Here is a 14552-nt window from a genome sequence, read left to right as displayed (position 1 = left end):
GGGTGCTTCAGTTTTAAGCCCTAAAGTGTCCAGGGCCGAGTGTCCATCCTTGACACCTCCTCACAGACTGTGTTGGAGTCAGCAGTCTTGTAACCCCATTCCACTCTGACAGGTTGGGACAGCTGCCTTCCCTCATTGGCTGACCTAAGGGCAGCCAGTGAGGAAAGGCAGAAGTCCCAAACCTCCTGGGACATCTGAGGCAGAGCTGCAGGTAAGTGTGATTTAAAAACAAAATTAATGTATGGTGCATGCGTGTATGATCGACTATAAGGCCAGGCACCCTTAAACTGTGCCTTCTGGCCGGGTCGCCCCCACGCTCCTCCTGCTTCTGCCTGACTGCCTGTCACCACTGCCTGCCTGCCTGCCGCTGCAGGAGACCCAGCCGCCGCTGAGCCGCCCGCACTCACCTTTCCTGCCGCTGCCTACCTGCGGCCCCGCCCCCGCCAGCCGATTGGCCCCCCACTCCCGCCACCCAGCGGACCCTCCCTCCCGGCTCCCTTCTTATGACGCCCCCACGCACGCGCAGCGTTGAAGCGCAGCGGGTGCCCCGATTGTGCGCCAAAGGCAAGCCCGTCTGCGCCCGTCCGCGCCTGGCCCGCGCCCAGCGCCAGGACCCCTGGCCCCCGCCGAGGCAAGACGACCCAACAGACCTACGATGCCGCCGCCCTCAACGCACTCAACACCGGCCGGATCCCTGGATGCTACCGAGCCACCCCGAGACGCACATACGGACCCTTCAGCTGCCACTCCTGCAAGTTCACCTGCGTCCGGACCTGCACGGCACCCGCACTCGCCAAGCCGAAAACCAGCAGCAACCACCTAAAGTGCATCCTGCTCAACACCCGCTCCGTCCACAGACACGCCGTGGAACTCTGTAACCTGCTCGACACAACATCACCAGACGTCGCCTTCCTCACGGAAACCTGGATGAACGCCTCCTCAGCACCCGACATCGCCATTGCCATCCCGGACGGATACAAGATCACCCGGAGGGACCGCGCCAATCAGACCGGAGGAGGCATCGCCTTCATCCACAGGAACACCATCCGCATCACGACCAACATTGACGACACCCTCAGAGCCGCCGAGCACCTGCACTTCCAGATCCACACCGACCCCAAGACCACCCTCAGAGGCACCCTCATCTACAGACCCCCGGGACCACGCACACAATTCAGCGAAGACATCGCCAACTTCATCAGCCCGCACGTCCTCCCCTCCGTTGACTACATCCTCCTCGGGGACCTCAACTTCCACCTGGAGAACAACAACGACCGCAACACCACCACCCTACTGGACAACCTCGCCAACCTCGGTCTCAAGCAGCTGGTGACCACCCCCACCCACTACGCCGGACACACGCTCGACCCCGTCTTCTCCTCCAGCAAGGACATCACCTTCAGCCACGCCACCGGACTCCACTGGACGGACCACAGCTGCGTCCACTTCAGCTTCAAAAGAACCATGACCCACCACCACCCGCAACAGGTGGCACGCAGAAGCTGGAACAAGATCACAGCCGACCAGCTCGTCGCATCCCTGAGCCAGGACCCCCCCGCCAGCTCAGCGAACCCCAGCCAGGCCGCCAACAACCTCACGAGGTGGATCAGCAACTGCGCAGACGACCTCGCCCCACTGAGGACCCCGCCCAGCAGACCCGGCAGTAAGAAAGCACCATGGTTCACCGACGAACTCAAGAGCTCCAAGAAGAACTGCCGAACCCTCGAGAGATCCTGGCGCAGAGACCCAACACCAGACAACATGACCACCCTCAAGCTCGCCACCCGGAAACACCACCAACTGATCCACACCACCAAGAAAACCGCATTCAAGGAGCGACTAGACAACAACGCACACAACAGCAAAGAACTCTTCAAAATCGTCAAAGAGCTCTCCAACCCCAGCGCCGGAAACAACAACATCACCCCATCGCAAGACCTCTGCAACTCCCTCGCCTCCTACTTCCACAACAAGATCGCAGATATACACAACAGCTTCAGCACACAGTCAACGCTCCCCACGACCGCACCGCCACCCTCCACGCCTGGACCCCGATCAACATCGAAGAAACCCTTCGCACGATGAACTCCATCCACTCCGGATCTCCAACCAACCCCTGCCCTCACCACTTCTTCAACAAGGCCGACTCCATCATCGCGCCCCACCTACGAGACATCATCAACACCTCCTTCGCCACCGCAACCTTCCCGAAGAGCTGGAAGCACGCCGAACTCAGCGCTCTACTGAAGAAACCATCAGCGGACCCCACCGAACTCAAAAACTACCGCCCCATCTCACTCCTCCCGTTTCCGGCCAAAGTCATCGAGAAGACCGTCAACAAGCAGCTGGCCGCCTTCCTCGAGACGAATGGATCCCTCGACCCCTCGCAGTCTGGCTTCCGGGCCAACCACAGCACCGAGACTGCCCTCATTGCCGCCACCGACGACATCCGAGCCCTGCTCGACAACGCTGAAACAGCGGCCCTCATCCTCCTGGACCTCTCCGCAGCATTCGACACTGTCTTCCACCGCACCCTAGTACAGCGCCTCAGCAATGTCGGAATCCAAGAGAAGGCACTAGAATGGATCACATCCTTCCTCGCCGGAAGAACACAGAGAGTCTGCCTCCCCCCGTTCAAATCAGAGGCCACCGAAGTCATCTGCGGAGTCCCCCAAGGTTCATCGCTCAGCCCCACCCTCTTCAATGTCTACATGAGCCCCCTTGCGGCCATCGCACGCCAGCACAACCTCAACATCATCTCTTACTCCGACGACACCCAGCTGATCCTCTCCCTCACCAACAACCCCGCCACCGCCAGAGCCAACCTACACGAAGGGATGAAAGACGTAGCCGAGTGGATGATGAACAGCCGCCTGAAACTGAACGCTGACAAGACGGAAGTCCTCATCCTGGGATCGTCGCCCTCCGCCTGGGACGACTCCTGGTGGCCCCCTGCCCTGGGCAGCGCACCCAAACCAACGGACCACGCACGAAACCTGGGCTTCATCCTGGACTCCTCCCTCTCCATGGCCAGACAAGTCAACGCCGTCTCCTCGTCATGCTTCAACATCCTGCGCATGCTACGCAAGATCTTCAGGTGGATCCCCACCGAGACTAGGAAGACGGTCACCCAGGCCCTCGTCACCAGCCGACTGGACTACGGCAACTCCCTCTACGCCGGAACCACTGCCAAACTCCAGAAGAGACTCCAGCGGATCCAGAACGCCTCAGCAAGACTCATCCTGGACATCCCCCGACACAACCACATCTCCGGACACCTGAGAGACCTGCACTGGATCCCGATCAACAAGAGAATCACGTTCCGACTCCTCACCCACGCACACAAAGCCCTGCACAACCAAGGCCCAAGATACCTCAACAACCGCCTCAACTTCTACACTCCCACCCGCCAGCCCCGATCGACCAGCCACGCCCTCGCCACCGTCCCCCGCATCCGAAGAGCCACCACGGGAGGAAGGTCCTTCTCCTTCCTGGCCGCCAAGACGTGGAACTCCCTCCCCACCCACCTCCGCCTCACCCAGGACCACCTCGCCTTCAGGAAGCAGCTCAAGACCTGGCTGTTCGAGCAGTAGCGGACCCCCCTCCCCCAAGCGCCTTGAGACCCTCTGGGTGAGTAGCGCGCTATATAAATGCCTTGATTGATTGATTGACTGTTGCGGTGTATTGAATAGAACAGCTTCCTTTCAGATCCCCAAATAGATTTTATGACCTCATCACAGGAAGGAGTCATTAACCACAACGAATGGCCTCAGAACCCCCCACTGGCCAGAATGGAGCCCAGTCTTGTGGGCCTGTGTGGATTGTCCATATGCATCATCCATTCATCACACACAGGGCCTTGGATCGTTGTGTTGCTCTTTGAGCAAGATTTCCTCACCTAGTTTCACCTTTCCTCACCAAATCTCACCTTTCCTCTTCTCGGATCTATTAGAGTTTCACTATCTTCCCTTCCTTTTTAAGGCACATCTCAGCCCCCTTCCTCCCAAAATTCATCCTTAAAGCCTTACTTGCCGTACCTATTCTGATGACTCTCAGATCATTCTGAAGTGTGGCAAATGTGCATGTCTCAGATCTTGGACTTTGTATTCTTTCAGTTCATAACTGATACCACGTCACTGAGAATAAAGATCGTTTAGACTGCAGTTCTTACTCGCTGCAACTGGCCATCTTCCCAGTGAATTCCATCTTGAGCCATGGAGCTGAGCTCCCCACCCATCCTGAATGACTCAATGAGGAACCTTGGAGTCATGCTGCTCACTTATGGGCAATGGTTGAATCCTCTCTACTTTCCACATTAACGCCCCACATCATTTCACCTCTTAAATCACTCTAATGACTTCGGGTCAGTTGATAATTGCATGCAAAGCAGTCTATATTACACACTGGACACTATCGCAGTTCGGATCAAGGTTCCTGCTGTGAAAGTAGCACGTTTAAGGTGAATTCGAAATTCGACTTCTGGTTTGAGGTTCATTGTTTCCATAAATCTTAAGATTCTTCGTTGTCTGTCCAAAAACACTGCGGTTTAATAGTTTAGCAACTCATATCAGGACATTACAGGACCACCTCACTTTCCAGACTGCCCTAAAATGTGTCCGTTTCTGCTTGCCACTTTGTGAATTAATCACTAACCACCACAAAAATCCCACAAAAGCTCTGTAATGTCACTCCCACTCTCTGACCTGTGGCCGAGGGTAATCGTGCTATATGAAGTCTTTCAAGCATGCCAATGGAAAACTTGGAGTGCCACCTGAGTCCGAGGTGTATATACAGAAACTCTATTTCCCTGTCACTATCCGAACCATATGAAGAGAGAAGGGTATGCTGTTCCTGAGTGGAATTCAGGGAAAGTGAAGGGTTGGCGAGATCTAGTAGAGAAAGCCAGATGTTCATAAGAGGAAGATGTGGTAAAGAAGGAATAGCTCCAGTTAGGAGCAAGAGCCCTCACTCACCCCGAATAGGATGCATGAACGTGACTAGAATGAGTAGTCTGGATGTTTATACCGCTAATCGTCCACTAGTCCCAGTTCTGTGATGTCCCTCTTCAGTTGGGCAGACATAGCTCCTGTGGCCTGAAATGTGACTCTGCTATGGTCTAGGTCAGGATCCCATACTGGATTAAAATCACCGCCTACAATCACCGCCTATCTCCCTCCACCCCCGCTAAGTGTTCTTGTAAGCAGCTGCTAGACTACTTGTGCCCTGAGAGATAGCCTAGGTACTCAGCCTGACAGCCAGCTTATAGCCTCTCTGCTGCCAGTCGCAGCCCTTAGGTTCTGCCCTAGTTTCCTGTGGACAGGCTATCGCCCGCTCGCTTGCAGTTTTCCCTCCGCCGACTCCCCAGCGATCCTCCCAGGACCTACTAAATGTAGGCTGTAGTGCAGGTGTGCCAAAGGCAAGCCCTTCTGCGTCTGGACTGGGCCCAGTGTCAGGAATCCTGGCCCCTGGCCACCCACAGTTACTCCACCACTGAGCTCTGAGCCCTGTACCCCTGATGGCGCAACAACTGCTGTCTCACTTTCCTCGCTACACAGCAGGACCATTCACATGCCATCAATGTCGGTTTAGCTGCAGTCCAGGACTGCCTGTACTCGCAGAAACCATCACTTTTCCCACTCTGCCGACTTATACTACCCCGGAACCACGCAGATGCCTCCTGATTAACACCGGATCACTCTGCAACCCACCAACAAAGTCTGGGACACAATCTCTACCCTCAGCCCCAACATGACATTCATCACACCCCTCGTCGGCCATCGCGACACCCAATTGCTACAAGGTGAAACACCTTGACTGCATCAACAAACACAGAGGTGGCATCGTCATCATCCACAAAGAATCAATTCGCTGCACCACCACCGAAGACAAAACCATGCTTATCATGGAATGCCTGAATTTCCAACCCCACACTGATGACAAAACAAATATCAAAGCCACCCTGGCCTACAAATGGCCAGGTCCACTAACTGGCCTTTGCAACACAATCACAGACTTCATTGCCCCAATTGCCATCGAATCCAAGCACTACATCTTCCTTGGAACTTAGCTTCCACCTGGACGACCCCACAGACTCTACCTCCACCAATTTCCTGGTACGAATGGACAACATCGGCCTCACCATCTGTTCAAAGACCCCACACACAGCGGAGGACACACACTAGACCCTATCTTCACGTCCAGACACAGCCATACCAGGGAACTCATCTGGACCAACCACCCTATCTTCCACTTTACCACCACAGGACCACCTTGCACTACCTCCATCCTTCCCAGCACCCTTTTCCACAGCTGGGGCAAAGTGACACAGAACCAGTGGACGGATGCCCTCAACACTATCAAGCCTGATGCCGCAATCAACCTGAAAGAGGCATTAGAGAACTTAAATACCTGGATCACCAATGTCACCGACCAAGATGCCCCCTCAAACCAGCCACATGTTACATATCCACCAGAAAAGCGAGCTGGTACACACCAGAGCTCGGCAGAATGAAATGCAACCGTAAACAAATAGAAAGAATATGGGGCTTCAACAGAGACGATACAGACCAAGCCACCTTCAATTCAGCCCTCAACAAATACCACGGACAACTCTAAGATGAAAAAAAGGAAGCCCTTGCAGACCGCATCCAGGCTAGTGCCAACCACACCAAAAAACTCTTCACCATCTCCAGAGAGTTTGGCTGCCAAACAGCCACCGAAAGCATGATCCCTCCCTCACAGGAACTTTGTGACGCTCTGGCAAACCACTTCCACAACAAGATATCCACCATCTACAGGAACTTCAAGCCCCAACCCACCGACCTCCTTAGCCTCCCCATTCTGATGGCAGCCTCCCCCGACCAGCATCTCACCGTATGGGAACAGCTAACCACACCAGATACCACAGCCATACTGAACTCCATCCCCTCAAGGGCACCCACCGTCCCATGCCCCCACTTCCTCTTCAACCTAGGAAGCAACAAAATCAGCCACCATCCTCAACACATCCATTGCCACCGCCATCTTTCCAGACACATGGAAACATGCCGAGGTCAAGAAGCCCTCTGCCAACCCCAGCAGTATCCAGAACTAATGCCCCTACTCGCTGCTTTGGTTTCCCACTAAAGTCTTGGAGAAGCCCTTTAACCGTGAGCTCACCAAACACCTGGAAACAACCACAGCACTGAGATCGCTGCTACAGACAACATCCGCACCCTATTTGATAGAGGAGAATCTGCCGCCCTGATCCTTCTCGGCCTTTCCGCTGCCTTAGACTGCGTTTCCTGCCACACACTCATCAAGAGACTGAACCAGATCAAAATCAAAGGAGACTCGCTCAAATTGATTGCATCATCCTCACGGGACGCACAAAGAGTATCCATTTTCCTCCTTCAGCTCGCAAACCAAGAGCTCCTTTTGCGGTGTCCCCCAAAGCTCATCTCTCAGCCCCACCCTCTTCAAAATCTACATGACACCACTAGCTGACATCGTCAGAACTCACAACATCAACATCATATCCCATGCCGACACCCAGCGCATCCTTTTACTCTCAGGAGACTCCTCCACAACGAGGACCAACTGTCACAACTATGTGAAGAACGTCACAGCGTGGATGAGGGACAACTACCTCAAACTCATCATGGACAAGAGTGAAGTACTAATCTTTGGCAACCATATCTCCCTCTGGAACGGCACCTGGTGGCCCGTGGAACTCGAACCCACCCACACACCAAAAGACTACACTTACAACCTCCCCATCATCCTGGACAGCAAACTTGCTATGAGACGGCAGATCAACACATTCTCCTTGGCCTGCTATCATACACTCCAAAGAATCTTCAAATGGCTCCCCACAAGCACCAGAAAACAGCAACGCAAGCCCTAATCACCAGCTGTCTGGATTACGGCAATGCACTGTATGCAGGAACCACCATTGAACTTATGAGAAAGCTGTAAACCTACCAAACGGACCCACATCACCCAGCACTTGAGGAAAATCCACTGGCGCCCCGTTTAAAAAAGATGCCAATTCAAGCTACTGACACACGCCTACAAAACCCCCCATGACCAAGGACCAGCATACATGAACCACCACCTGAGCTACCACCAACCCTCCCGGAACATTGCTCCATCTCCCTCGCCCTGGCACAAACACCACGCATCTGCCATAGCCACAGAGGAGGACGCTCCTTCTCCCACCTCACTGCCAAGTCCTGGAACACTCTCCCCCTCCGAACATCACCCTCACTGGCTGATTTCTAGAAGAAACTCAAGACCTGGCTCTTCGACTAAGCCCAGCAACCCAGCACCTGGATACCCTCATGGTTGATAAGCAGTGCTCTAAAAGTACTATTTGATTGATTGATTGAATATGCGCCGTAGATGGAGATTTTTTGCATGGTTGTGGGGATAGATAATGAGAAGTGCACTTTGTCCCTATGCATGTGAACATCAGAAAGCGACCCTCTCTGTCCCTCACCACCTTCAATACAATGGAGTGAAAGCCCACTTTGAACAGAATGCCCACCTCCATTGTTTAAGTAGATGCGTAGGTCCAATATCGCAATTAATATTTTGGGTGGCCAACCGGTGGGTGTCAGCCCCCAGAAGGTTTGTCTTCTTGCAATATTTAGCCCCATACCTGTTTTTGCTTATAGGACGAGTTGAGGCCTCAGATATTTAAAGAACAATGTACTGCCCATTGCCAGTGTCATCAGTAAGTACTATGTGAGTTAGTATTTCATGGGAAACATAGGGAGGTGAGGTCAGGGGGACAGGTAGGGGCCCTGATTGGAGCTGCTCCCCCCAGCACCATGGATAGCGTAACTAAATTGCCGTCATGGAGCATGGAGGGCGGGCTGGGCAGGAGCCCACGTCAGAGAAATGTTGATATACACTATACATCCTGAAGAATGCGCAGACCACAGTCCTTAGAATCGACCTAAGGAAGGAAATCAACCAGATCAAACCATATTCAGTGAACCAACCAGGCCCAACACAGTCACCTGATTCCCACGGAAATTGGCTCAGACATGCCCAATTATTTCTTGAGGAGTCACACTCCTGGGGTCCGAATTGTGTGGAGCTAGCCATTTGGAGTAGTCTCCGGCCAAATACATGGGAATAGTCAGAACAAGCCCTAGGCCCCTGCAGCACTATGCATCCACTGTCCAAGGCCGTAGGATTCGCAAGGGTCCCCAAGAGAGGGGAGGTACATGTCCCAGAGTCCTATATTCTCTGCACTACATGGAGCCAGAAGTGGATGTGGCCTTTTCGGGGTCCTTTTTCAGGCTTTGAAGATGTTGACTGATCATGTTTAGTTTCCTGAGACATTGCCTCTTGTCTGTGGGATGTGGCTTTACCATGGTCCAGGCAAGGCTCAGGTCTTCTTTATGAGATATGTGAGACAGTGATGGATCTTTATCCAGGATGTCGATTGCGAGCCCCAGCAGATGCTTCTCCTACGTCAAAGAACGCATGGCTCTACGCTTACCATCCCAGTTGAACAGCAGGGCAAAGGGGTGTCCCCATTGATATTGAATGTCCATCTGTCTGTTTATCAGTGATCGGCTTGAAGTTACGTCATTGGAGCAGAGTGACTGGAGACAGGCCTTGGAAAAGCTTAATTGTGTGGCCATGCAACACCAGATCAGCCTTGCCTTTGGAGTCTCCCAGAATAGCTTATTTCTCTGTAAAAAAGTGGACACATAAAAGGATGGCAGGGATGGCAGTAGAATGCCCAGGAGCAGAAGCCACCCTTTGGGGCCTATCCAAGACTGGAGGGGGGACCTCCATATCCCCTCATATCATTTGCAGGAGTTTAGCGGTGAACGGTGTGTAATTTTCTTCTGCTCCTTTGGGGACACCCCTGATGCAAATGTTTCATTGACTCCTGTTCTCTAGGTCCTCTTGCTTAGTTTGCAGCTCTATTTGTTGATTTTCATGTGCCGCCACTTGATGCCACAACATCTCCTGATCCTCTGAACAGGCATCCATTGCTCGTTCCAGGTTCATCTCAGAGATATCACGCCGAATGTCCTTGATGCAGGATTTGAATTCTGCCTTGAGGGATCCACTTTCGGATCGGATCTGGTACAGGAAATGATCCATGTAGTCCTGTGAAATAGGTACTGTGGACGAGCTTCCAGGCATGGGTGCACAAGGAGGAGCTGGTGTCTCCGAGTCCACTGTAAAGGTCCTGTTCCATATGGAGGTCACCAAAATGTCTATAGTTGATTTGCGATGCTGCATGGTGCTTAAACACAGAGGCAAAAAATGCTGAGATTTGAGATAGACTTGGGGCGTCACTCCCGATGTAGTCCAAATCAGATGCCACGTAACCAGCCCAGCTGCGTATGTGCCCCACTAGTAAGGAATGTGATTTTTGCGCAGCACTCACAGGGCCAACATAATGCAGAGGAGTAGGATATCATTTCCCCCTACAGTCCAAGCAGAAAGATTTGAAGCAGCCAGTGCAGACCTCCTGACCATGGAGACGCAGTCCCCTCACAGCCTAGGGTGTCCAGTGGGAGCTAGGTGCAGAACGGAACCTACACGGTATACCTTCTCCAAGCAGGTCCATCGGTCACCAAAGGCACCACTCCTGAGGGTGTCCTCTCAACATTCAACACCGTCCCCACAGAAAGTGCCTCACAATCCAGACCATTCTCTGGGTCTCAGTTCCTAAGTGCTCATGGCCCGTGGCAATAAAAGGAGGAAAAGTCCAATGCAGGCCTTAAGCTGGCAGAGGAGCATGTCCTCCTGCCGAGGGTAAGAGGAGTCTAAAAATGGACAGCACCTCAGAGGCAAGTCTCAGTGTTCGGGCTCACTAGGCGCTGCGCAGGTCCCAGTCGGAGGCGCCCAGGCTCAAAGTCAGCCAGGGAGAGCTGCCATGCAGATACCCCAGGGACACTGTGCTGGGCAGGGGGGTAGCCGGAGGGGATAAAAGGAAACAGAAGAGACCCCGTCGCCAGCTCCCAATGTCCACTTACCACACAAGGGTAGTCAATTTGAGCCACTCTGCAGAATTGTGCCCACAGGCAGAAACAGAACCAATTATGCTCATCCACTCCATTATGGCACTGCGCCGTCTGAGCTGCCATTGGGGAATTGACGACTAGCTAATGCATGCACCACCACTTGCTGTCCTGGAGAAAGCTGTGGTGCAGAAATCAGAGCCAGCGCAGTGGAACTGCAGAGCTCCGTGGTAATAGTCATACACAGGCTCCCCAAGCCGGTCACAATTCAGCTGATTAAAGCTGAGGTGTTGTACTCTCACCGCTGTCTCTCCCATCTGGCAAGGCGCTGCACCTGGGGCTCTGCTCCAGCAAGCGGCAATGTTTCTCTACACCAAATGACACCCCCCACCCTCCCCCCGGGGCTCAGGTCACACTGAGGGTTTCGTGGTGGTATGTACAGGAGCAAGCTGGATCGGTACTACTCAAGGCCCCCTCTCAATGTGGCGCTTGTATGGAATGGCAGCGCAAGAAGATGGGCCACAGCACCTGGCCCATAGAGCTCTCATCGGGGCACTTGGGCATTGTGAGAGAGGGATTTATGGGTTCCCTCACTCCTGCAAATTTTCTAGTGCGCAGCAGCCGCTGAGCTACAAGACCAATCACCAAGCCTCCAAAAGCAGGTTGTGGCAATGTGCCCTTGCCGCAGGTCATCCCTGCCAGGTAAGGCGCTGCAGCACGGGCTCCACTCCAGCGAGTCGCAGAGTCAGCCTCCTCAGAATGGCTGCTCTGCAGCTACAGGCTTCGCTGAGGGGCCGGCTGCAATACTTGCGGGAGCCCAAGAGTAGGTGAGTGGCAGATTACTCAGAGCTCCCGCATCAGCTGTGCTCAGCTTCTCTAGAGCGATAACGGAAGGCTCCGGTTAGAGCAGTCATGGACCTCCGTCTCCCATACTGCAGAATATGGGACCCAGCTGTACAAAATGGCGGCACCGAGCAGGCGTGGCCCTGATCAGGGGGCTGCAGTGCTGATGCCAGGGCGTCGATCTTGGGGTAAAACCGTTCCCCCAAATGCAGAACGGGGCCACCAATGTCCCATTACGGCAAGAGCCTCAGAATGGCCACCCCGGTGCTAGGAATGATGCAGTAAGGATGACGGGGACCTCGAGGTCAAATGGAGCACGTCTTACTCCATTCCCTGATAGGCCCAGCCCCGTATTTTTGACCACACATGCTGTTCAGCCCTGTTTTCAACAGTAAAATATGTGTTGATGTTTTCAAGCACACAATGGTGTCCAGTTTTGAGCTTAGTAACAACAAGTGAATACAGTAACTGAGCTAATATGTTTACTTGGAATATTGCATGCATTGTGAGTTTTGTGCACTACGAACTTGTTGGTAGGTGGTGGGACTATACTAATGCTGCACTAGAGAAGAATCACTGTGAAAACAACCTATCACTGCTTTTAGAGTTAGAGCTTTTCTATGAATTATGACCTTCCTGGTTTGTTTGGTGAGGAATGTATATGTTTTTTCTGTTCTGAAATCCACAACTCCATGAAAACATTCCCGCTACTTGGTAAGGGCAGACCCAAGACAGTCAGGTGTTTCTGACCATTGGTCACTGTCAGTGTTAAAGGACACTGGCCATGATAAGAGATGTATAGGTGGCTTGTCTGAACTGGGCTGCAAAAGCAAAGTGCAGACCAGCACTGAGATCTGCAAAGCTGACCCACTCATTGACATTTTGGTGTTTTGGGCAGATTACTAAATGTGCAGACTTTGTCTACAAATTCTCAAACCCTGGTTGGCAGTTCCTGTAGTAGCAAACTGTATGTTTATTTGTCATTTATCCGGATTGTTTAAAGATTGGCAATCAGATTATAGTGAATCACTTCTTTATTCACACTTACCTTAAAGTCACATCTTCAAGAGTATTATCACCTTCATTGTCTTCTTTTTTTTTTTTACAATGTATTTTAGGCTTGTTGTGGAACCTTTCTTCTAACGACCAATTAAAGAGTATGTTGATCAGGGATGCTCTCCAGACTGTGACAGAGAACATTATCATTCCGTATTCAGGATGGACGGAAGGGGACTATCCGAAGATTGATGCGTTATCTGATCCAGACATATTTTATAATGCCACAGGGTGCCTTAGGTGAGCCTTAATTCTTTCTCGTATGACCATCATCATTCAAATGTATAATTGATTATGCAGAGCATTCCTTTCAAAGTTTACTGACCGGTGTGATAAATGCACAGCAATTTATTTTGCAGTTCAAAAGGACACAAGTGTAATTGCTTATCCTGGCCCAAAAAATATTCTAACACTCATTCCATCTTAGATCAGATATAAACACTCAAATATGTATTTTCTGTTTTGCTAACTTTAAATAACAAATGATCGTCATTTTTGTTAACTTTAAATTGATAGCCTCCATCCCACTTCACAAGGTGTTTTAAATGTAACTTCTGCAATAGAATGTGAAAGAGTTGAGAAGTTTCATAACGAAGCAAATAACGAGAATTGCCCTTGTGAGTTTCAGATAGTGGCAGGGCTCTCAAGACCAGTTGCCAGCTGTAAAAATATTTAATGGATTATTATTTGTGAGTTTAATGTACCCGCCCCAAGTAATATTCACAGTCCTTGTCAAAGTCAACCTTCAAAGTCACTAAATTAACCTGAGCTTAACCCACTGGTGCTATGGCACAGAGCAAGCAAACTTAACTTAGGGCGATGGGTGAAACATTTATGCAGTACTAAAATGTACAAAAAGACTAATACAGTTGAAATGCAAAAACATTTAAATCCCAAACCGAAATAGAAAATAGAATACAATTTAAACCAAAGTACATCAAAAGGACATTCTTATATGAGGTACTGGAGTTATGACGTTTTTTAAATTGTAAGAAGGAACAGAGCCAAGAAGCATAATGTGCTAATAATGGTCAGTGTAATGGTCAGTGCTCACCATCAGATGCACAGTTTGGCGCCATCCACTATGGAGCATGGGTCACATACACTAACCAGGTTTGTCCTGGTCAAAGATTTTACCTTCTGACTTTAGTCCTTTACATCCCAATCCACCCCACGAGTACACTTCTAAGGCCCCCTTAGAAACTCATAGGGCGCCAGGTAGAAACTAAACACCAGGGTCCAGTCACCACTGGTCAGCTGGATAGTTTCAAGAAAGGTCTCTTGTAGTTTTTTGTGTACCTATAGCTTTAACAAGAGGTTAGCCTTATGATTAAGGGAGTCCACTACTTTGACCTAAGTACAAGAGGGAGCAGGCCCAGTCCTTCAGGGCTCCTCTCAGGTCACAGTTAGCAGATCTAGTCCTCTTATGTTCTTCTTCTGGTCCAGGAGTGTTCTGAAGTGTGTGCCTTGAGCTGCCACATTTTTGTCTGGATCAAACTAAGGGATGGGAATGACTCCTGGGTACACCCTAACCAAAGGGTTAAAAGTTCCTGGGGTCCACCCTACCCACTTTGGGCAATTCTTCTGCTACATTAAACTTGGGCTCTGAGGTGTGTGTGTGTGTACACTATGTGTGTAGAGTGTACTATGGTAGTCTTAGTGTCCTCGCACATCTAA

General features: G+C 51.4%; 1 protein-coding gene across 2 annotated transcripts in view; it reads left to right on the top strand.

Annotated features, from left to right (window-relative positions):
• PKP2 (plakophilin 2) overlaps window positions 1–14552 on the top strand; it is a 529412-nt gene that overhangs the window by 338440 nt on the left and 176420 nt on the right. For both annotated transcript variants that reach the window (XR_013606919.1, XM_078674126.1), the window contains exon 6: window positions 12938–13115. Coding sequence is in view for 1 of the 2 variants with exons in the window: in XM_078674126.1 (XP_078530252.1) it covers window positions 12938–13115 (178 nt within the window). In the remaining variant the exon portion in view is untranslated. The remainder of the gene's footprint in view (window positions 1–12937; window positions 13116–14552) is intronic.

Source organism: Lissotriton helveticus, chromosome 1_1, assembly GCF_964261635.1.
Source record: "Lissotriton helveticus chromosome 1_1, aLisHel1.1, whole genome shotgun sequence".
Classification (NCBI taxonomy): domain Eukaryota; kingdom Metazoa; phylum Chordata; class Amphibia; order Caudata; family Salamandridae; genus Lissotriton; species Lissotriton helveticus.
Note: the sequence above shows the minus strand (reverse complement) of the source record. Positions and strands in the feature narration are given on the sequence as shown.